Source organism: Hylobates moloch, unplaced genomic scaffold (genome assembly GCF_009828535.3).
Source record: "Hylobates moloch isolate HMO894 unplaced genomic scaffold, HMol_V3 SCAFFOLD_3, whole genome shotgun sequence".
Taxonomy (NCBI): Eukaryota; Metazoa; Chordata; class Mammalia; order Primates; family Hylobatidae; genus Hylobates; species Hylobates moloch.
Genome location: NW_026652278.1, coordinates 142,102,989 through 142,127,269, shown reverse-complemented (window position 1 = coordinate 142,127,269; position 24,281 = coordinate 142,102,989). Strand labels below are relative to the sequence as shown.

The following is a 24,281-nucleotide window of genomic DNA, read 5'->3' as shown; positions in this document are numbered from 1 at the left end:
TGTTGCCCAAGCTGGTCTCAAACTCCTGAGCTCAAGCAATCTGCCCACCTTGGTCTCCCAGAAGGCTGGGATTACAGGCATGAGCCACCATCACGTCTGGCCTCCCCTACTTGTTTTTGATATGGGGTCTTGATCGGTCACCCAGGCTGCAGTGCAGTGGCAACATGACAGCTCACTGCAGCCTCGAACTCCTCGGCTCAAGTGATCCTCCCACATCAGCCTCCCTAGTAGCTGGGACTACAGATGTGTTCCACCATGCCTGGCTAATTTTTAAAACTTTTTGTAGAGATGAGGTCTCGCCATGATGGCCAGGCTGGTCTCAAGCAATCTTCCCCTCTTAGCCTCCCAAAGTGCTTGGATTACAGGCATGAGCCACTGTGCCCAGCCAAGATACTCATTCATACAAGGATTTTCCTCCCTGTCACTGCTAATAGCTGTGTAGGCTCAGACAAGGGCTTTCAGGTGAGAAAAATTAAAGCAAGTAACTTTAGTTTTGACTCAATCCAAATAACATGAATACCTATAATGTGTAAAGTATTGCACTATAAAGGAGCTTAAGATTTGATAGGCAGTTCATCTGGAAGCATTCCAAGATTCTATGTTGTACACCTAAATAATAATCCACAGTGATTCCATTTTATTTATTTTTTTGAGATGGAGTTGTGCTCTTGTTGCCCAGGCTGGAGTGGCCAATCTCGGCTCACTGCAACCTCTGCCTCCCGGGTTCAAGCGATTTTCCTGCCTCAGCCTCCTGAGTAGCTGGGATTACAGGCATGCACCACCTAATTTTTAGTAGAGATTGGTCAGGCTGGTCTTGAACGCCCAATCTCAGGTCATCCGCCCGCCTCTGCTTCCCAAAGTGCTGGGATTACAAGCGTGAGCCACCATGCCCCGGGCCTAGTGACTGCATTTTTAACTGGCTTGCCTAGAAGTGAACAGTTTCCCCTGCCACCTTCCCTATGCTTCTTTCTGCAGTGAACCTCCAATTTTTGCCAACGATTTTGTTTTAACCATGGGCAAAGAGGTTGAAAAATTTTTATAAATAGTTGACAATTTGTGCATATATATATATGTATATATATATGTATATACTTTTTTAGATGGAGTTTCCGCTCTTATTGCCCACGCTGGAGGGCAAAGGTGTGGTCGTGGCTCACTGCAACCTCTGCCTCCCGGGTTCAAGCGATTCTTCTGCCTCAGCCTCCAAGTAGCTGGGATTACAGGCACCCACCACCATGCCTGGCTATTTTTTTGTATTTTTAGTAGAGATGGGGATTCACCATGTTGGCCAGGCTGGTCTCAAACTCCTGACCTCAGGTGATCTGCCTGCCTCGGCCTCCCAAAGTGCGGGGATTACAGGCAGGAGCCACTGTACCCGGCATTTAGAAATATTTGGTTAATTGTCTGTGTTCATTGTTTCATCAGTAGAACAGCATTAACAGTGAGCTTGCAAATTTATGAGCTACAAATCTTAGCCCCAGATCATTTAGACTGTGATCACTCTGTGTTGGGGGCATTTTCATTATTATCATCTGCTTCTTAATGGAAGACATTTATTCATTTAACAAATACTTAATTAGCACTTATATGACAGATATATTAACATACCATTTGCCTCATCTGAGGAGACAAACTCCTATGAGAGGCCTTTTAGGATTAATGCCTCACTTTCGAAATACAGATGTGTGAAAGGTCAAGTGAAAGTTGTGTCTCTTCTGCAGGCAGACTCTACTCCCCCTTAGTCCAGAGTTATTCATTAATGATGTGAAACAAACTTTAGGTGTTTGGTTTTTCAGAGATTTCAGAAATGGGAAGCCACTGATGTTGCCTTTTACTTTGGAAATGTATGTCGACAATTTGGATCATCAGAAGGATGTCTGCCTCATCTCTGGAATATCTAAGTCTACTTATAAAAACAAATCCTTAACAAACATTTGCAACCACATGAGATTTGGTGCAGTTGAATTCATTTTAGTATTTTTAAAAGGTGTAACACTTTTCTAAAGAAAATATCCCCTTGCTTGTTCTTCTTCTGCTTCTTTTTTTAAAAAAATAGAGACCTTGGCCAGGCATGGTGGCTCACACCTGTAATCCCAGCACTTCGGAAGGCTGAGACGGGCAGATCATCTAAGGTCAGGAGTTTGAGACCAGCCTGGCCAACATGGTGAAACCCCACCTCTACCAAAAATACAAAAATTAGCCGGGCTTGTAATAAAAATAAAAAAATTAGCGCATGCCTGTAGTCCCAGCTACTCGGGAGGCTGAGGCAGGAGAATCGCTGGAACCTAGGAGGCAGAGGTTGAGGTGAGCCGAGATTGCGCCATTGCACTCCAGCCTGGGCAACAAGAGCGAAACTCCGTTTAAAAAAAAAAAAAAAAAAAAGAGGACGGGTCTTGCTGTTGCCTAGGCTAGTCTCAAGTGATCCTCCTGCACTAGCCTCCTAAAGTGTTGGGATGACAGGTGTGAGCTACTGCACCCAGTCCTCCCTTGCTTTTTGCGTCTGTTACCTTTTTTCTTCCCAAATTTCCACGTGAGAGTTAAAATTGTCTTTTTTTTTTTGACACAGAATCTCGCTCTAGCTCTGTCACCCAGGCTGGAGTGCAGTGGCAATTCTCCTGCCTCAGCCTCCCGAGTAGCTGGGATTACAGGCGCCTACCACCATGCCTGGCTAATTTTTGTATTTTTAGTAGAGAAGGGGGTTTCACCATATTGGTCAGGCTGGTCTTGAACTCCTGACCTCAGGTAATCCACCTGCCTGGGCCTCCCAAAGTGCTGGGATTACAGGCGTGAGCCACCGCGCCCGGCTTCTGTCCACTTCTCAAGGCCATCTCAAATAACTTTTTCTTCAGGAAACTATTTCTCAAACCACTATAATTTTTTCCTAAGTTCTCCAGAATTCTTCCTTTGTTTAATCCCACTTTTTGCTTCACTTTCATTTTAGGAGCTAGGCGTATTTTTAAAAAGGCCCTTTGACCTCAAAGGATACACGTGGGTGAAAAACCACCTTCCTCTAAATTTATTTTTCACTCACTAGGAATAATGCTTTACTGTTAATAGCGGGTGGAAAGAAGGGACACTGAGTATGAGGACCTATCTGTACTACCTAATATAATTTATCTTTTGATCTACTCTGAGAATGACGCGAGCCTAATCTTCACATAGGAAAATCACGAGAGGAAAAAACCCTTCGGAGATCTACAGGCACAATGAACCCTGTCTCTACGCTGTTTGTAGCAGCTGTCTCAAGAATCCTCTCCCTAGAATGAATGTGGGAGAGGTTTGGTGGCGCGGCAGCTGCAAAGCAAAGAATCTTTCCCATTCCTCGTCGACTTTGTCCCCTTCCCTCCCTTCCCGAATGGTGGCAGCTGCCGAGGCATCCCACTGGAAATCAAGTCTCCGCCGAGAGCGGCGGGCGGGCAGCTGCTGAAAGCAGCCAGGGGTGGGGACTCCTCGCTCCCATTGGGCAGGGACAGCAGCCTCACTGGCTCCAGCGCTGTCACCTCTCTGGCTCGTAGAGGTCCCTCAGGTGTTCTTCTCCAAGTCCAATGAGACACTTAGGCAACGCGGTGCGGGTTCCCTCCGCGCCAAGAGACCCTACGGTAACTTAACAACAGCAGGAGCGCCAAAATCCCCGCCTCAGGACTTGGCAGAAGCATCTCCCGAGGTCCGAGAGTGGGAGAGGGGGAAGTGTAGGCCCTCGGACGGAAGGGTCTCTCCTCGCCGGGCCGGGAACACACCTGGTGCTACCAGAAGAGCGCTCCTAGTGCAGCCGGAAGCCCGAGCCCAGCGCTCCGGCTGGCTCGCGGCCCCCTTGGCTGTCCGCGCGTTCTCGCCGCGCGGCTGCCTCCGCCTTCGCGCCCTCCTGCCCCGCGCGCTCGCGCACGCGCACGCCGCGCCCGGCAGCCCTCGGCGCTGTCATGGCGGCCGGGAGCAGCTTCAGTGGGCACACGACAGCCGCGCGAGCCGTGGCGGGGCGAGCTGTGGCAGTAGCATCCTCACCACTCGCAGCAGCCTCAGCCGCGGCGTCCATAGCGCCAGCAGCGGCTGCTTTTGCAAAGGCTGAGCGCAGGGGCGGGGCGGGCCAGGAAGCCATGGAGTTCTGTGCAGCCGCGGACTCCCGGGGAGCGGACTAGGGAAACTTGGAGGCTGCGACCAGGTGCACTGACCTTTCTGTCCTCCCTTCTCTCCCTGCGGTCGCCGCCGGGTTCCTCTGGCCGCTCCCCTCCCTTCCTGCCACCACACACACCTCCCCACCTCTTCCCGTCGAATCTCAGGTGCCTGAGAGAGGTGCTTCACTCCTCCCACTGGGCCGAGCATTTAAAATAATCACCGCCCCCTTCCCCCGCCTTTTCCTGCCCTGGATCTCCGCCGCCACCTCGGTCTCGCTGCTCCTGGGCGGGGGGTGAGGACGAGTCCGGAGTATCTGGGTGAGGAGGAACTTTCTACCTCTGTGATAGCTTGTGGGCCCCCCTTCTTTCCTCCTATCCCTCCTTTCCCCGCGACAGTTTCTCTTTCTGGTGCACCTGTGAGGAGAGGTTACCCTGCGCCTAAAACCTGCACGAGAGTGGGGGAGGAGTGAGCCTGTTCGGGGGCCTCTTGGACCTGCCTTCACCCAGAACCCAGCTCTTTGAGCCCGGGAGAAGCGGGTGGCTAGTAGTGGGGTGCCTTTAGTAACTTATTTGACCGACAATAACTATTTCCCTCCTGTCCCCTCAAAACCCTAAAACAAAACCTAGCCTATTTAACATATATTTAATCTTCCAATAGGGTTTGGCGTTGTTGTCAGCCTCGGGGAGAGAGATTGGACAAATATTCTCCAAGAGGAGGAGGGCGACGCCAAGGACTTTCCACATCAACTGCTTTGGGGTTTCTCCACAAGTTGGAAGAGAGACCCTTTCGTTTTGCATTGCGTGTGTTGTGCTCATTACCAGTGCAGCGACTGCTGTCCCAGGGTGACTGAGTTGTCCTTTCTCGTGAGCTAGCAATGGCTAGCGAAGACAATCGTGTCCCTTCCCCGCCACCAACAGGTGATGACGGGGGAGGTGGAGGGAGAGAAGAAACCCCTACTGAGGGGGGTGCATTGTCTTTGAAACCAGGGCTCCCCATCAGGGGCATCAGAATGAAATTCGCCGTGTTGACCGGTTTGGTTGAAGTTGGAGAAGTATCCAATAGGGATATTGTAGAAACTGTCTTTAACCTGGTAAGTCGATGAATATTTTATAAGCATATATTCTTTTCAGTGGGTTGGGGAACAAGACCTTAAACCTGGAGCCATGTGGTTTACTCACACTGATGGTGACTTTTTTCATGTATAGGGACACAAAATTCTGCTCACCTAAATGAAACAATTTCATCTATTTTTTAGATTGAAGGGAATTGTGCAAACTTAGATGATCCAGGTTTTGTGAAAGTGAACACACTATGGAAGTATTGGGGGGAGGTTCTAGCGGAGGAGTTATCTCTAATTTTTTTTTCTTGGCATGCATGCCTAAGTCTGCGTTTCCCTTTACCACTTTAAATAAGTTCTTGTGACCTTTTTTTGGACTTGAGAATTAATGTCTTTGATTCTGTCGAAGTTATGTTTTGCTACAGTTAAGTTTAAAAATTTGTAGTGCTGATGCAAGATTAATTTGCTGCAAAGTTAGTATTTTTAATTTTTATTTTAATTTTGACTAGTTTTATTTTTAGACATAACTAACAAAAGTTAAATTGGGGATGAATTTAAGATTGCATTTAAAGTAATCTTGTGAAAATTGAATGGCAATATGAAAAAAGGAATTGAAGCAGATGCAGTATAATCTTTATGTGTTTTATAAATTCATGTCTAGCAGGAAAGCATAGTTAGTCATTGGAAATTGCTGATTATACTAAGATGAGCTATGAATGCTTTTTTTTGGGTGGGGGTGGGAGGGGGATGAGGCCTCTCTATGTTGCCTAGGCTGTTCTCAAACTCCTAAGTTCAAGCTATCCTCCTGCTTCAGTCTTCTGAGTAGTTGTGGCTATAGGCATGCATCACTGTATAGGGCTTAAATTGTTTTTAAATTGAGGTATAATTCATATATTATACAATTCTACCTTTAATTAATTCACTAACTTATTTATTTAGAGATGAGGTCTCACTCTGTTGCCTAGGCTAGTCTTGAATTCCTGGGTTCAGGCGGTTCTCTCCACTCAGTCTCCTAAGTAGCTGGGACTACTGGCATACGCCATTGTGCCTGGCTTGGTTATCGTTTATAATGGAGACTTTTTAGATTTCTTTATTCCAGCCTCTGTTGCCCATCAACTTAAAGACTCAAAAGGAAATCTGGCCCTAAAATACTTCCCCCTTTCTACCTACTCACTTGTGTTAGAGGATTACAGGACCAAATATAAACATGCAGTTAATTGTAATAACTGTTTATCACCTTTCTCTTTGCCTCTTTTCAAGGTTAGGCTTGTTTTATTCTGGGGCAGTTAATTATTTCTTTCACTAGACCTTCACTGATGGTCTGGTCACCTGCAGTACAACTTCTAGAATAAGAAAGTAGCTAGATGGAATAATGGCTGGGCGTGGTGACTCACGCCTGTAATCCCAGCACCGCAGGAAGCCGAGGCAGGCACATCACTTGAGGTTAGGAGTTCGAGACTGGCCTGGCCAACATGATGAAACTCCATCTCTACTAAAAATACAAAAAAATTAGCCGGATGCACTTGCTTGTACCCAGGAGGTGGAGGTTGCTGTGAGCTGAGATCGTGCCAATGCACTACAGCCTGGGTGGCAGAGTGAGAGACTGTTTCAAAAAAAAAAAAAGAAATTCACTTACTTTTGAAGGATGAAAACTTTGAACAATTGGATATTTCTATGTCAGTTTATTGGGAGTTTATGTATAAACACCTATAGACACACACATATTTAAAAAAACTGCATATTATGGAAATGTTCAAATATATGCAAAAATAGAATAGTATAATGAACTCTGGTATCCGTTGTGCAGCTTCAACAGTTGTCAGCATTTTGGGGATCTTGTGTGTGTGCATGTGTGTGGGGCTTTCATATGTAAGTCTGAAGAAGATAAATGGTAAATTGATTGCTTTACCTCAAAATAGACTGGAAACATTTCCTTTCTGATTTTTTGTTCTTTTTTAAAACTTTATATTCCTTCAATGAGAAACAGAAATCTGTGGTAGTAATATAATCCATAATTAGTTGTTTGTGTGTGAAGACACGACATCTTTTGGCAGAAGGAGGATTTGAACTCCTGTTCTTTAGAATGTGCTGTGTTGGAGTGGATGACCAAACGTGAGTCATTTGCATTTTTATCATTAAAGAAAATCCAAATTCTATAGCAGTAGTTTGCTTATATGCTTCCTAGAACTGTAGACCTAGTATAGATTTTAAGGTCATTGGTTAAGACTTTCAAAGCTAGCCGGGCGCGGTGGCTCAAGCTTGTAATCCCAGCACTTTGGGAGGCTGAGGCGGGCGGATCACGAGGTCAGGAGATCGAGACCATGGTGAAACCCCGTCTCTACTAAAAATACAAAAAATTAGCCGGGCGTGGTGGCGGGCGCCTGTAGTCCCAGCTACTCGGAGAGGCTGAGGCAGGAGAATGGCGTGAACCCGGGAGGCGGAGCTTGCAGTGAGCCACTGCACTCCAGCCTGGGCGACAGAGCGAGACTCTGTCTCCAGAAAAAAAAAAAAAAAAAAAAAAGACCTTCAAAGCTGCGTATTTGCAGGATAGTGGGTGCCTGGATAGAAGGAGAGAGAAGAGTCTGTTCAGTTAGTTACCCCTCCTCTTCAATATCATTCGCTTGTCAGGTAGGACAGGAAAAGTTGCTGAGAATATTAGGTAGCAGTTTCTCCCCTTCCATTGTCCCTTAAAATACTTTGCATGCTCTTTCATGGATTATCTGGGATTTTGGCCACTCTAGAAAATCTTTGGAAGCAGCTGCGCACAGTGGCTCATGCCTGTAATCCCAGCGCTTTGGGAGGTTCACTTGAGGCCAAGAGTTTGAGACCAGCCTGGGTACCATAGTGAGACCCTGTCTCTACAAAAAAATAAATAAATAAAAAATTAGCTGGGCATGGTGGCATACACCTGTAGTCCCAGCTACTTGGGAGGATGAGGTGGGAGGATCCCTTGAGCCCAGGAGTTCAAGGCTACAGTGAGCTACAATCATGCAGAGCAACACCCTGAAAAAAAAAAATTGGAACTAAAGTATTGGGATTCTGTAAATTAGTCCATTTCAATGTTGTTAGTACTGCTGTACCTAAATATTTCCTAATTGATAGTTAGTCTTTTTTTTTTTTTTTTTGAGACAGAGTCTCATTCCGTTGCCCAGGCTGGAGTGCAGTGGTACAGCCTTGCCTACCTGCAACCTCTGCCTCCTGAGTTCAAGTAATTCTCCTGCCTCAGACTCCCAAGTAGCTGGGACCACAGGTGTGTGCCACGAGGCCCGACTAATTTTTGTATTTTTGGTAGAGACGGAGTTTCACCATGTTGGTCAGGCTGGTCTCAAAATTCTGACCTCAGGTGATCCACCCGTTCAGCCTCCTGAAGTGCTGGAATTACAGGCTTAAGCCACCGTGCTTGGCCTAAATATTAGCTACTTAAACAATAAAGTTATACTGTTAAAATTGAACAAGTTCATCTCCTCCAGAGGTGTCCAAATAGTACATAGTAGAGCCATATAACTTTTCCAGAGTTTTTTCTTTTTTTTTTTTTTTTGAGACGGAGTCTTGCTCTGTCGCCCAGGCTGGAATGCAGTGGTGTGATCTTGGCTCACTGCAAGCTCCGCCTCCCGGGTTCATCCCATTCTCCGGCATCAGCCTCCCAAGTAGCTGGGACTACAGGCTCCCGCCACCACGCCCGGCTAATTTTTTGTATTTTTAGTAGAGACGGGGTTTCACCGTGTTAGCCAGGATGGTCTCAATCTCCTGAACTTGTGATCCACCCGCCTCGGCCTCCCAAAGTGCTGGGATTACAGGTGTGAGCCACTGCGCCCGGCCCTTTTTTTTTTTTTTTAATTGAGAGGGAGTCTCACTCTGTCACCCAGGCTGGAGTGCAGTGGTGCGATCTCAGCTCACTGCAACCTCTGCTGCTCGGATTCGAGCAATTCTTGTGCCTCAGCCTCCCCAGTAGCTGGATCTACAGGCACGCACCACCATGCCTGGCTAATTTTTTTGTATTTTTAGTAGAAATTAGGTTTCACCGTGTTGGCCGGGCTGGTCTTGAACCCCCGACCTCAGGTGATCTGCCTGCCTTGGCCTTCCCAAAGTGGTGGGATTACAGGTGTGAGCCACTGTGCCTGGCCCAGAGTTTTTTCTTAAGTGTTACCTCCCAACTTTGCTAATGTAGCTTGACCTTAGTCTGTTATAAATTACTTTGAAACTTACTACCCTGTTTATAATTTCTTTTGCAAGTCTGTTTTGCAGATAAATTTTGATTAACAGTACACCAATGTAGTCAAGTGTTTCAAACTTCTGGTCAACTTGTACATTCTTCTTGTTGCAGTTTAAAACCATTTTATTTTGTCTTCATCTGTATTTTAAAGTAATTTGTCAAACTTTTAGACCCAGAATAATTAATATATGTTGGCATGTTTTCAGGAACTTGCTGCTCAGTTTAAGGCTTCCATCAGATATTTAAAGGTATTCAGTGCTACTTAATTAAAGAATAGTGTTTCTCGTGAAGTGGTGACAAATACATACTTTCATGATTTTTTTAAATTTTTGTTAAGTAATTACAGTCACCCTTTGATATGTGGGGGATTGGTTCCAGAACCCCCAGTGGATACCACAATTTTCAGAAGCTCCAGTCTCTTATATAAAATGGTAATTTGCATATAACTTACATGTATCTTCTATATACTTTAAATCATCTCTTTAAAATTTTTATTTATTTATTTATTTATTTATTTGTTTAATTTATTTTTTTTGAGATGGAGCCTCTCTCTGTCCCCCAGGCTGGAGTGCAGTGGCGCGATCTCGGCTCACTGCAAGGTCCGCCTCCCGGGTTCACGCCATTCTCCTGCCTCAGCCTCCCGAGTAGCTGGGACTACAGGCACCTGCCACCACGCCCAGCTAATTTTTTGTATTCTTAGTAGAGACGGGGTTTAACTGTGTTAGCCGGGGTGGTCTCGATCTCCTGACCTCGTGATCTGCCCGGCCTGGCCTCTCAAAGTGCTGGGATTACAGGTGTGAGCCACCGCGCCTTGCTCTGTTGCCCAGGCTTGAGTACAGTGGCTTGATCATAGCTCACTGTAGCCTCAAATTCCTGGGCTTAAGCTGTTCTGCTGCCTCAATCTCCTGAGTAGCTAGGACTTACAGGCCTGTGCCACCACAACCCGCTATTTTTTTTTTTTTTTTGAGACGGAGTGTTGCTCCCTCACCAGGCTGGAGTGCAGTGGTGCAATCTTGGCTCAGTGCAACCTCCACTTTCCAGGTTCAAGCAATTCTCCTGCCTCAGCCTCCTGAGTAGCTGGGATTACAGGCATGTGCCACCAAACCCAGCTAATTTTTGTATTTTTAGTAGAGACGGGGTTTCACCATGTTGGTCAGGTTGATCTCCATCTCGCCACCTTGTGATCTGCCTGCCTCGGCCTCCCAAAGTGCTGGTATTACAGGCGTGAGCCACCGTGCCCAGCCAACCTGCTACTTTTTAAATTTTTTGAGTCTCGCTATGTTGCCTAGGCTGGTAAATCATCTCTAAATTACTTATAATATCTAATAGAGTGCTTTCATATCACGTCATTCACATGGTGTATTAGTCTGTTCTCATGCTGCTAATGAAGACATACTTGAGACTGGGTAATTTATAAAGGGAAGAGTTTAATTGACTCGCAGTTCCACATGGCTGGGGAGGCCTCACAATCATGGTGGAAGGCTAACAAGGTGGAAAGGTAAGAGAGTGTGTGCAGGGAAACTCCCGTTTATAAAACCATCAGATCTCATGAGACTTGTTCACTAGCACGAGAGCAGTATGGGGGAAACTGCCCCCATGATTCAGTTATCTCCACCTTGCCTACCCTTGGCTTGTGGGGATTATTACAATTCAAGGTGAGATTGGGTGGGGACACAGCCAAACCTGTATCACTTGGTGCATGGCAAATTCAAATTTTGCTTTTTAAAACATTGTGAAACATTTTTTTTCCCCAATTTTTTAAAATCTGTAATTGGTTGAATTTATGGATGCGGAACCCATGGATACAAAGGGCTGATTCTATATGATTTTAATTAAAATGTTAAAGCTTAAGTTATAGGATATAATTTTTCATTACTCATTATAGAGCCATTTTCATTACCCATTATCCATTGTTGACATATATTCTGCTAAATACTAATGGTGCAAACTTCTAATACTTACAGGAGCTGAGCAGATTACACATAGGCTCCATTTCTATCGACTGTGTACAGAATGTATTTTGTATACAGTTGCATTCGGTTCTAGTTGATTGTTGTCTTGTAGTAACATGGGCCCAATGGTGTCAGACCTTTTGATTTTTTAGGAAAAATTAGAAGTCGAGATTTTAAAAAATAATATATGTGTGCATGTGTATATATATATATATATATGTATATTTTGTTGTTGTTGTTATTGTTGTTGTTTTTTTGAGACGAAGTCTTGCTCTGTTGCCCAGGCTGGAGTGGCGTGATCTCAGCTCACTGGAACATCTGCCTCCCAGGTTCAAGTGATTCTCCTGCCTCAGCCTCCCAAGAAGCTGGGATTACAGGCGCCTGTCACCACGCCTGGCTAATTTTTTGTATTTTTAGTAGAGATGGGGTTTCACCATGTTGTCCAGGCTGGTCTTCAAGTCCTGACCTCGTGATCTGCCCGCCTCAGCCTCCCAAAGTGCTGGGCTTACAGGTGTGAGCCACCACGCCTGGCCCTTTTTTTTTTTTTTTTTAAATTTTAGACATAGGGTCTTACTTTGTTGCCCAGGCTGGAGTGCAGTGGCACAATGTGGGATCACTGCAGCCTCGACCTCCGACTAGCTGGGACTACAGGTGCATGCCACCACGTCCAGCTGATTTTTGTATTTTTTTTTTTTTCGCTAGAGATAGATAGGGTTTTGCCATGTTGCCCAATCTGGCCTTGAACTTCTGGGCTTGAGCAATCTGCCATCTTTGGCCTTCCAAAGTGCTGGGATTTCGTGAGTGCGCCGCAGCACCTGGCTGAAAAAGTAACATTTGAAAGTGTCAGAATATTTAAAAATACTCTGCGGGCCATGTAAAATCATAGGTGGGCACTTTTCAAGCTCTCATATGAAGCTTTGTTAGAAAGATAATCATCTAACATGTTTTAATTCTGATATTTGTGTATCTAGAATTATTTCCTCCTTAATACCTGCCATCACAGATTTTAGGGTTAAGAGTAATCCATTCTGGAAACATGCTTGTTAATTAGCTTTCTGCCCCCACCTCATATCACTTTGTAATTCACGTTATAAGTAACAGAAAATTCCAGCTGGTTTGAGCACAAATAAAGGATTTATAGGTTCATTATCTGGAGGTCCAAAGGTAGGACAAGACTTACACTAACTCAATAATGTTGAAGACCTAGTTTCTTTCTGTTTCTGTTCTGCTTTCTATGATGTTACCTTTAATCTGTCAATATTTCCTCATGATTGTAGGATGATTCCCAGTGGACCACAGGTATTCTTGTTCACATCTCTTGGAAGAGACAGCCTCTCTATTCTAATATTCTAAACGAGTCCTGATTGGACTAACAAACCAATGACTGTGGCTGTTGATATGTGTCAGTTGGCTTAAGCAAACTAGTACCAACGATTGTATCTGAGGATGGGATCAGTTTTCTCTGAAGTACCTGGGCTGTATGAGGAAGGGTGGATACCCCCAAAAAATATCTGGCTAAGAAGCTGAAAGGATGACCGGGTGTGGTGGCTCATGGGTGTAATCCCAGTGCTTTGGGAGGCCGAGGTGGGCGGATCACCTGAGGTTAGGAGTTTGAGAGCAGTGTGGCCAACACTGGTGAAACCCCGTCTCTACTAAAAATACAAAAATTAGCCGGGTGTGGTGGCACGCGCCTGTAATCCCAGCTACTCAGGAGGCTGAGGCAGGAGAATTGCTTGAACTCGGGAGACGGAGGTTGCAGTAGGCTGAGATCGCGCCACTGCCCTCCAGACTGGGTAGCAGAGCAAGACTCTGTCTCATAAACAAAGAAGTTGAAAGGGTGAGTGGATGCTGGGTTGGCAACCAGTGATGTTCATTACTCTCATCCTTTAAAAATGTTTGAATAATGTAACAATACAGTCATCCCTTGATGTCCATGGGAGATTGGTTTCAGGACCCCCACGAATCTCCCACTTAAAAATCCCCAGATGTTCAAGTCCCACGTATAAAATGCCATTGTATTTGCATATAACATTTTACACATCCTCCCATATCCTTTATTTTTATTTATGTATGTATGTATTTATTTATTTATTTATTTTGAGTCAGAGTTTCACTCTGTTGCCCAGGCTGGTGTGCAGTGGCATGATCTCAGCTCATTGTAATCTCCAGCACCCCAGCTCAAGCAATTCTTTTTTAAAAATTTTTTATTATTATACTTTAAGTTCTAGGGTACATGTGCACAACGTGCAAGTTTGTTACATATGTATCCATTTGCCATGTTGGTGTGCTGCAACCATTAACTCATCATTTACATTAGGTATATCTCCTAATACTATCCCTCCCCCTCCCCCCACCCCACTACAGGCCCCTGTGTGTGATGTTCCCCTTCCTGTGTCCAAGTGTTCTCATTGTTCATTTCCCACCTATGAGTGAGAACATGCGGTGTTTGGTTTTCTGTCCTTGCGATAGTTTGCTGAGAATGATGGTTTCCAGCTTCATCCATGTCCCTACAAAGGACATGAACTCATCCTTTTTTATGGCTGCATAGTATTCCATGGTGTGTATATGCCACATTTTCTTAATCCAGTCTATCATTGGTGGACATTTAGGTTGGTTCCAAGCTTTGCTATTATGAGTAGCAATAAATATACATGTGCATGTGTCTTTATAGTAGCATGATTTATAATCCTTTGGGTATATACCCAGTAATGAGATGGCTGGGTGAAATGGTATTTCTAGTTCTAGATCCCTGAGGAATCACCACACTGCCTTCCACAATGGTTGAACTAGTTTACAGTCCCACCAACAGTGTAAAAGTGTTCCTATTTCTCCACATCATCTCCAGCACCTGTTGTTTCCTGACTTTTTAATGATTGCCATTCTAACTGGTGTGAGATGGTATCTCACTGTAGTTTTGATTTGCATTTCTCTGATGGCCGGTGATGATGAGCAATTTTTCATGTGTCTGTTGGCTGCATAAATGTCTTCTTTTGAGAAGTATCTGTTCATATTCTTTGCTCACTTTTTGATGGTGTTGTTTGATTTTTTTCTTGTAAATTTGTTTAGATTCTTTGTAGATTTTGGATATTAGCCCTTTGTCAGATAGATAGATTGCAAAAATTTTCTGCCATTCTATAGGTTGCCTGTTCACTCTGATGGTAGTTTCTTTTGCTGTGCAGAAGCTCTTTAGTTTAATTAGATCCCATTTGTCAATTTTGGCTTTTGTTGCCATTGCTTTTGGTGTTTTAGTCATGAAGTCCTTGCCCATGCCTATGTCCTGAATGGTATTGCCTAGGTTTTTTTCTAGGGTTTTTATGGTTTTAGGTCTAACATTTAAGTCTTTGATCCATCTTGAATTAATTTTTGTGTAAGGTGTAAGGAAGGGATCCAGTTTCAGCTTTCTACATATGGCTAGCCAGTTTTCCCAGCACCATTTATTAAATAGGGAATCTTTTCCCCATTTCTTGTTTTTGTCAGGTTTGTCAAAGATGAGATGGTTGTAGATGTGTGGTGTTATTTCTGAGGCCTCTGTTCTGTTCCATTGGTCTATATCTCTGTTTTGGTACCAGTACCATGCTGTTTTGGTCACTGTAGCCTTGTAGTGTAGTTTGAAGTCAGGTAATATGATGCCTCCAGCTTTGTTCTTTTTGCTTAGGATTGTCTTGGCAATGAGGGCTCTTTTTTGGTTCCGTATGAATTTTAAAGTAGTTTTTTCCAATTCTGTGAAGAAAGTCATTGGTAGCTTGATGGGGATGGCATTGAATCTATAAATTACCTTGGGCATTATGGCCGTTTTCATGATACTGATTCTTCCAACCCATGAGCATGGAATGTTCTTCCATTTTTTTGTGTCCTCTTTTATTTTGAGGTCAAGCAATTCTTGTACTTGAGCCTCCCAAGTAGCTGGGAATACAGGTGTAGCCCACCACACCTGGCTAATTTTTTATTGTATTTTTAGTAGAGACAGGGTTTCACCATGTTGGCCAGGCTGGTCTCAAACTCCTGGCCTCAAGTGATCTGCCTGCCTTGGCTTCCTAAAAATGCTGGGATTACAAGTATAAGCCACCACACCTGGCTTTCTCCCATATACTTTAAATCATCTCTAGTTTACTTAGAATACCTAATACAATGTAAATTCTATATAAACAGTTGTACTCTATATTTGAAAATTTGGGCTGGGCACAGTGGCTCATGCCTATAATCCCAGCACTTTGGGAGGCTGAGGTGGGAGGATTGTTTGAGGTCAGAAGTTCAACACCAGCATGTGCAACATAGTAAGACCTTGTCTGTATAAGAAAAAAAATTCCAATTATATATATGTATATAAAATATATACATATATAAAAAATATATATAAATATAAAAAATATATATATTTTCTTGAGATGGAGTCTCACTCTGCCACCCAGGCTGGAGTGCAGTGGCGGGATCTTGGCTCACTGCAACCTCTGCCTCCTGGGTTCAAGCAATTCTGTCTCAGCCTCCTGAGTAACTGGTATTACAGTCATGCACCAGCAAGCCCGGCTAATTTTTGTATTTTTGGTAGAGACAGGGTTTCACCATGTTGGCTAGACTGGTCTTGAACTCCTGACCTCGTGATCCGCCTGCCTCAGCCTCCCAAAGTGCTCAGATTACAGGCGTGAGCCACTGCGCCCGGCCTAGAGGTGGCTTTTTTAAACCTTCATTGAGATATGCGGTCGACTCTTGAATAACATGAGTTTGAACTGCACGGGTCCATTTATATGGTGATTTTTTTTTCCAACCAAACTCGAATTGAAAATACAGTATTCCTGGGATGTGAAACTGTTGTATACTAAGGGCTTACTTTTTATATCACTGGGTTCCACAGGGCCGTTGCAGGACTTATCTGAGTATGCTCAGATTTTGGTCTATGCAGGAGTCCTGGAACCAATGCCCCCAGTATAGCAAGGGACAACTGTATTTTACGTGCCATAAAAACCACTCATTTTAGACCAGGCACGGTGGCTCACGCCTGTAATCACAGCACTTTGAGAGGCTGAGGCAGGTGGATCACCAGAGGTCAGGGAGTTTGAGACCAGCCTGACCAACATGGAGAAACCTGGTCTCTACTAAAAATGCAAAAATTAGCCGGGTGTGGTGGCGCATGCCTGTAATCCCAGCTGCTTGGGAGGCTGAGGCGGGAGAATTGCTTGAACCCGGGAGGCGGAGGTTGCAGTGAGTGGAGATCACGCCACTGCACTCCAGCTTGGGCAACAAGAATGAAACTCTGTCTCAAAAAAAAAAAAAAAAAAAAAACCTGCTCATTTTAAGTATACAAGTCAATGATTTTCAGTAAATTTAAAGAGTTTTGCACCTATTACCACAATCTAATTTTAGAGCATTTACATCCTGTGTTCATTACTTTATAGTTTTAGCTGCTAAATTTAGGCCTATGATTCATTTTAAGTCAATTTTTGTATAGTGTGAGATAAGGGTAGCGGAAAGGTCTACATTCTTTTTTTTTTTTTTTTTTTTTTTGAGATGGAGTCTCACTTTGTCGCCCAGGCTGGAGTGCAGTGGTGCAATCTTGGCTCACTGCAAGCTCCGCCTCCCCGGTTCATGCCATTCTCCTGCCTCAGCCTCCCAAGTAGCTAGGACTACAGGCGCCTGCCACCACGCCTGGCTAATTTTTTGTATTTTTAGTAGAGACGTGGTTTCACCGTGTTAGCCAGGATGGTCTCGATCTCCTGACCTCGTGATCTGCCCATCTCGGCCTCCCAAAGTGCAGGGATTACAGATGTGAGACACCGTGCCCGGCCTACATTCATGTTTTAGTATGTGGATATCCAATTGTTAAGAGTACCATTTGTTTTTTTTTTGAGACAGTCTCACTCTGTCGCCCAGGCTGGAGTGCAGTGGCGCTATCTCTGCTCACTGCAAGCTCCGCCTCCCAGGTTCACACCATTCTCCTGCCTCAGCCTCCCAAGTAGCTGGGACTATAGGTGCCCACCACCAGGCCCGGCTAGTTTTTTTTTGTATTTTTTAGTAGAGACAGGGTTTTCACCGTGTTTGCCAGGATGGTCTCCATCTCCTGACCTCGTGGTCCACCCGCCTCGGCCTCCCAAGGTGCTGGGATTACAGGCGTGAGCCACTGCATTTGTTGAAAGGCTATTCTTTTCCCATTGGATTACCTTGGCACTTTTGTCAAAAATCAGTTGAGCATAAATGTAAGGATTTCTCTGGACTCAATTCTTTTCCATTTATCTATATGTCTGTTCTTAAACCAGTACCAAATTACCTTTTGATTACTGAAGATTTGTGGCGAGTTTTAAAATAGGGAAGACCTCTTTATTCTTCTTTTTCAAGACAGTTTTGGCTATTCTGGGCCCCTTGCATTTCTGTGTGAATTTTACGAACAGTGTATCAATTTTTGTAAAAAAGCAAGCTGGGATTTTACTAGCTATCATGAGTAGATATTATTGGTTATATATTAATGTTAATGATAATTACAAGAAATTTGGGTGAATTGGTGAAGTTTTAAAACTTCAAAGTTTCCTAGAAGTGACAGACTTGATAATTTAGGTTCCTGCAAGCATACAGTTTTGTTGACCTTTGAATTGATTTATTTTAAACTGAGAAATCATTTGGGTACTGGAAAATCAGATTTTCTTTTCCTGTTCATGAATTAATAGAAAAATAAACTAAGCTTTTTATTTCTCATACTGACCTAGTTGAACTAATCTATTATATTCACTTTTTATAAAGCATCCCTTTTCACACACCTATTCTTGAAAATATTTTAAAATAGTTTTTATATGGTTGAAACAAAAATGTCCACAATACATTTTTGTTTTATAATACTTATATAGATGTACAATAAGGTATTTTATTTATCTTTGTATCTCCAGAACTTTTCGAAGTGTTTTGGTACTTCAAAAGTGTTAAATGGAAATGTCTTAATTTTTTAAATAAAAGTGCAATCTTTAGGAAACCTAGTTCCTATAATTCTTTTATTTTAATTTAATTTTTTTTGAGACGGAGTCTCCCTCTGTCACCAATGCTGCAGTGTAGTGGTGTGATCTCAGCTCACGGCAACCTCCGCCTCTGGGTTCAAGTGATTCTCCTGCCTCAGCTTCCCGAGTAGCTGACCACCACTCCCTGCTAATTTTTGTATTTTTAGTAGAGACAGGGTTTCGCCATATTGGCCAGGCTGGTCTTGAACTCCTGACCTTAGGTGATCCGCCTGCCTTGGCCTCCTGCAGTGCTGGGATTACAGGTGTGAGCCACCATGCCTGGCCCTATTATTCTTTTCTGCAAAAGATATATTGTTAAAACCTTAATGCATATTTCCTTTATTATTTTGTTTCCTATGAAGTTATTTGTTAGGCAGTTTGTATTTTTCATTGTACAATTTTGAATTACTTTAGTCTGTTTTACCCTTAAGAGAACAGTGTTGCCGGGCATGGTGGCTCACGTCTGTAATCCCAGTGCTTTGGGAGGCCGAGGTGGGTGGGATCACCTGAGGTTGGGACTTGGAGACCAGCCTGGCCAACGTGGTCTCTACTAAAAAATACAAAATTAGCCAGGTGTGGTGGCGGGCACCTGTAGTCCCAGTTACTAGGGAGGCTGAGGCAGGAGAATTGCTTGAACCTGGGAGGTGGAGATTGGTGTGAGCCGAGATCGCACCACTGTGCTCCAGCCTGGGTGACAGAATGAGATTCCGTCTCCAAAAAAAAAAAAAACCTGGGTGGCAGAGTGAGACTCCGTCTCAAAAAAAAAAAAAAAGAGAACAGTGTCATTATTTTCAAAAGTCTCTTATAATCTACTCTGTATAGTTTTTTCCTTTTAGTCTAGTATTCATTCATTAGCTCTCATCTAATGTGGTATATACAGGGTTTTTTTTTTTAATTTTTGAGGCGGAGTCTTGTACTGTTGTCTGGGCTGAAGTGCAATAGTGCAATCTTGGCTCACTGTAACCTCCGCCTCCCGGGTTCAAGGGATTCTCCTGTCTCAGCCTCGCTGGGATTATAGGCGCCTGCCACCATCCCTGGCTAATTTTTTGTATTTGTAGCAGAGACGGGCTTTCACTATGTTGGCCAGGCTGGTCTCGAACTCTTGACCTCATGATCCGCCTGCCTTGGCCTCCCAAAGTGCTGGATTACAGGTGTGAGCCACCGTGCCTGGCCATTACAGGGTGTTTTATAATCTTGGATTCTGAACTAAATTTTTGTGGAATTTTATTTGTGGGAATCCTGTGTAGATTAGTTTGTGTAAGTTTAACATCTTTCTTCACTATTTCTTGACTATTTCCCTCTCCTCCACTTCTTATCTTTTTTCCCTACCTTCTTTCTTTCTTTTTTGAGTGAAGTCTCACTCTGTCGCTCAGGCTGGAGTGCAATGGCACACTCTTGGCTCATTGCAACCCCTGACTCCCGGGTTCAAGTGATTCTCCTGTTTCAGCCTCCCAAGTAGCTGGGATTACAAGGCTCATGCCGCCATGCCTGGCTAATTTTTTATACTTAAGTAGAGATGGGGTTTCACCGTGTTGCCCAGGCTGGTCTTGAACTCCTGAGCTCAGGCAATCCACCTGCCTCGGCCTCCCAAAGTGCTAGGATTACAGGCGTGAGCCACCACGCCCAGCCCTTACCTTCTTTCTTAACAGATTTGTCTTCTAATATATTATGTAACTTAATATATTTTGCTTTTTGTCAGTTTCCGTCCATTACAAGAGTACCCTACCTTATTCACATATTAGCTTTTCTCAGTTTCTATTAACTTACGTTAACCATGGTCTGATAATATTAAATGTAAAATTTCAGAAATAAACCATTAGTAAGTTTTAATTTGCATGTTGTTCTGAGTAGTGTGATGAAATCACGCTCTGTCCCACCAGGATGTGAATCATCCCTTTGTCCAGCATCATGCTGTATGTATATGCTACCTGCCTGTTAGTTGCCATCTCCGTTATCAGATTGATTGCGGCAGTATTGCAGTGATTATATTCAAGTGACCCATATTTTTACTTAATAATGGCCCCAAAGTGTAATAGTAGGCCGAAGCTGGTGGATCACAAGTCCAGGAGTTCAAGACCAGCGTGGCCAAGATGGTGAAACCCCCCTCTCTACTAAAAATACAAAAATTAGCCAGGCATGGTGGCAGGCATCTGTAATCTCAGCTACTTGGGAGGCTGGGCAGAGAATTGCTTGAACCCAGTTGGGCAGCATGGCGAAACCCTGTATCTACAAACCATACAAAAATTGGCCTGGCATCGTGGTGTATGCCTGTAATCCCAGCTACTGGAGAGGCTGAGGCAGGAGATTCATGGAACCCAGGAGGTGGAGGTTGCATTGAGCTGAGATTGTGTCACTGTACCCTACACTCCAGTCTGGGTGGCAGCATGAGACTTTCACACACATACACGTACACACACACACACACACACACACACACAAAGCAGTTGGCTATAAATACACGGATTCATTTCTGGATTGTCTGTCTATTCTGTTCCATTCGTCCATGTGTTGGTTTTTTCTTTTCTTTTTGTTTCGAGACAGGGTCTTGCTCTGTTGCCCAGGCTAGAGTGTGGCGGCATGATTACAGCTCACTGCAACCTCAGCCTCCCGGGCTCAAGCAATCCTCCTACCTCAGCCTCCTGAGTAGCTGGGACCATGGCACATGCCATCATAGCTGGCTGATTTTAAAATTTTGTTTGTAGAGAAGGGGCGGGGGCTGGGGGGGTTGTCTCACTATGTTGCCCAGTCTGGTTATGTGCTCTGTTTTTAGGCCAGTACCATGCTGTTTTGTTTTATGATAGACTTGATATACATCTTGTCAAGTAGTGTGACACCTCCAGCTTTGTTCTTTAGGCTCAGGATTCCTTTGGCTATTGGCTTTTTTTTTGGTTCCATATGAGTTTTAGGATTTTTTTTTTTTTGAAACTGAATCTCACGCTTTCACCCAGGCTGGAGTGAAGTGGCTTGATTTTGGCTCACTGCAACCTTCGCTCCCCAGGTTCAAGCGATCCTCCCGCTTCAGCCTCCCAAGTAGCTGGTACTACGGGTGTGCGCCACCATGCTTGACTAATTTTTTTGTGTTTTTAGTGGAAATGGGGTTTCACCATGTTGGCTAGGCTGATCTGAACTCCTTAACTAAAGTGATCTGTCCATCTTGGGTACTCCCAAAGTGCTGGGATTACAGGTGTGAGCCACTGTGCCTGACCAGGATTTTTTTCTATTTCTGTGAAAAATGATGTTGGTATACACACACACACACACACACACACACACACGCATGCACACATACACACACACATATATATACACACACATATACACACACACACATTTTTTTTTTGACACAAGGTCTTGCTCTATTGCCCAGGCTGGAGTGCAGTAGTGTGATCTCGGTTCACTGCAACCTCCACCTCCTGGGCTCAAACGATCCTCTCATCTCAGCCTCCTGAGTAGCTGGGACCACAGGCAGGTGCCACTACACCCAGCTAATTTTTGGGGGGTAGTTTTTGTAGAGACGGGGTTCTCACCATGTTGCCCAGGCTGGCTTCGAACTCTTGGACTCAAGTAATCCTCCCACCTCAGCCTCCCAAAATGCTGGGATTATAGACTTGAGCCACTGCATCTGGCCATTTAATTCTTCAGTACCAGATTAAAAAAAAAATATTATCTATCTCTTTGGTAAACTTGTTATTCATATTCTGAATTATTTTTCTGATTCTTTTGTAGTAGTTTTCATTATTCTCTTGTGTCTCTCACTGAGCTTCTTTATTCTTTTTTTTTTTTTTTTCTGAGAGACAGGGTTTCACTCTTGTTGCCCAGGCTGGAGTGCAATGGCACAGTCTCAGCTCACTGCAACCTCTGCCTCCTGAGTTCAAGTGATTCTCCTGCCTCAGCCTCCCAAGTAGCTGGGATTACAGGCATCCACCACCACGCCCAGCTAATTTTTGTATTTTTAGTAGAGGGGGGGTTTCATCATTTTGGCCGGTCTGGTCTCGAACTCCTGACCTCAGGTGATCCACCTGCCTCAGCCTCCCAAAGTGCTGGGATTATAGGCATGAGCTACCGTGCCTGGCCTGTAAATTTGTTTTTGATTGGGATATGTTGCTGGAGAATTATTATGTTCCTTTGGGTGTCCTTTTTTTTTTTGCTGTTTTATGTTTCCTCTCTCATTACATTGATATCTTTCCTCTGGTGTAGTAATGACTTTTTGAAATTATTTGAATTTGCTTTCATAGGGGAGGACTTTTTATTTGAAGACATATCTGTGATGTTGGTTGGGTAGAGTGCATTGGCTTTGATTCTGGGTGTGTGTGGTAGTATAGTCTCTGTGATTTTTTTTCAGGTGTAAACAATGTCAGTGGTGTCTGTGATTTTTTGCGGGGCCTTAGGGTGCAGACTATTAATGGAGGCTGTGTTGAAGTTTTGCTGGGGACTGAGGTGCCATGTGTGGCGATTTTCAGGCCTCAGTGGTGACAGCAGTGGGCTGAGCATGCCTGTCCTTGGGCTCTAGGGCAGCATACACTGGCACCAGTATCAGTGGGTTGAGGTGAACCAATTCCGGGGCTTCCAGGTGGATTGCTCTGATTCTGGTAGTGGCAGTGATAGGCTGTGTGGGTGGGTGCACTCTCAGTCTTCTGGGTAGCCAGCATAGTATGGGTAAAGGTACAGATGACCCACTGGATCCTGAGTGGTGTGTGTGGATATTGGCGGTGGGTGTGATGATCTAGGCCTGCCAGTCTCTAGATTTGCAGGTTGTTCATGCAGGTAGATGCCAGCTGTGGTGGTAGCGGCAGGCGGGGGTAGCCCTATCCTCAGGATAGGTGTTGTGTTCAGGTGCCAATGGCAGTAGGCTGAGGGAGACAATTCCTGGGCCCCTAGTCTGCACGCTTTGGCATGGGGACCTGGTGAAGCTGAGCTGGCATGTCATCAGGCCCCCCAGTGATATGTGCAGACACCTACTATGGTAAGCAGGGACAGGGTGGTTCCCAGGCCCTGGAATGATTGGGTGAGGGGCAGCAGTGGCTGTGCTGTGCTGCTGCTACCGGGGAACATGGGGCTGCCTTTAATGGTGGCAGCCTAGGTCGGCAGTTGGGGACACATGCCCCGTTTGTGCCTCGGTCCTGGTGGTGGCAGCCTGTTTCTTACTTCTGCCTGTGCACCAGCTGCTGGGCCGCAGGACAGTGCTCAGTCTGTTGTGGGCTGGGTTGTCAAAATGGTGCCTTGTTGTAGCTGCTTAGGACTTAGGGGGATTATGGGACTCAGTGCAATTTTCCTCAGTGGAGTGGTGCTGTTGCACCATTTCCAGACTGATCCTTATGTTAGTTTCAGAGCCCATGAGGTCCTAGGGACTCCCCAATGGCTAGAATTGCAGGAGTCCACAGTGGGAATGTGGACCACAGGGAATCTCCCACTTACTCTTTCCTCACAGTGGGGATTGTCTCTCGGCTCCCAGCCGAGCAGGCTGTCTTATTTCCCTCTCCTTCCTTTCTTTAGGTGTTTCTTGTCATTTTTCTATTGAATTCCAGTGTTCTTTCTTGTATTATCTATTCAAAGTGTGATTACTCACTATTCTGGTTATTCCTAGTGGAGGAGGCAAGTAGGAGATGCCTCTAGTCAGCCGTCTTGAAGCCCTTGACAGTTCCTAAGTTTTAAATTGTGTGCAGCTCTGAGTAGTGTGATGAAATCTCAAGCATTCTGCTCCATCCTGCCTAGGATGCAAATCATCCCTTTGTCCAGCGTATCCATGCTCTACGTATATGCTACCTGTCCTTTAGTCACTTAGTAGCCCTCTCTACTATCAGATTGACTGTCATGGTATTGCAGTGTTTAAGTAACCCTTATTTTACTTAATAATGTCCGGGACAAGAGTAGTGATGTTGGCAATTTGGATATGACACAGAGACATTGTAAAGCGCTTTTTTTAAGTGAATAGGTGGAAGTTCTTGACTTACAAGGAAAAAAAAATCATATGCTGA

At 44.5% G+C, this 24,281-nt stretch overlaps 1 protein-coding gene across 3 annotated transcripts in view; it reads left to right on the top strand.

Annotated features, from left to right (window-relative positions):
* The first annotated feature begins 3,901 nt into the window (after positions 1–3,901).
* Positions 3,902–24,281, top strand: part of LRBA (LPS responsive beige-like anchor protein) — a 793,918-nt gene continuing 773,538 nt past the window's right edge. Inside the window, exons 1-2 of one of the 3 annotated variants that reach the window (XM_032148169.2) lie at positions 3,902–4,156; positions 4,768–5,200. In XM_032148169.2, the coding sequence (XP_032004060.1) occupies positions 4,985–5,200 (216 nt within the window). In that variant the 5' untranslated portion in view covers positions 3,902–4,156; positions 4,768–4,984. Of the gene's footprint in view, positions 4,157–4,341; positions 4,428–4,767; positions 5,201–24,281 lie in introns of those variants that run through there. The other 2 variants (XM_032148179.2, XM_032148174.2) reach the window with 2 other exon arrangements.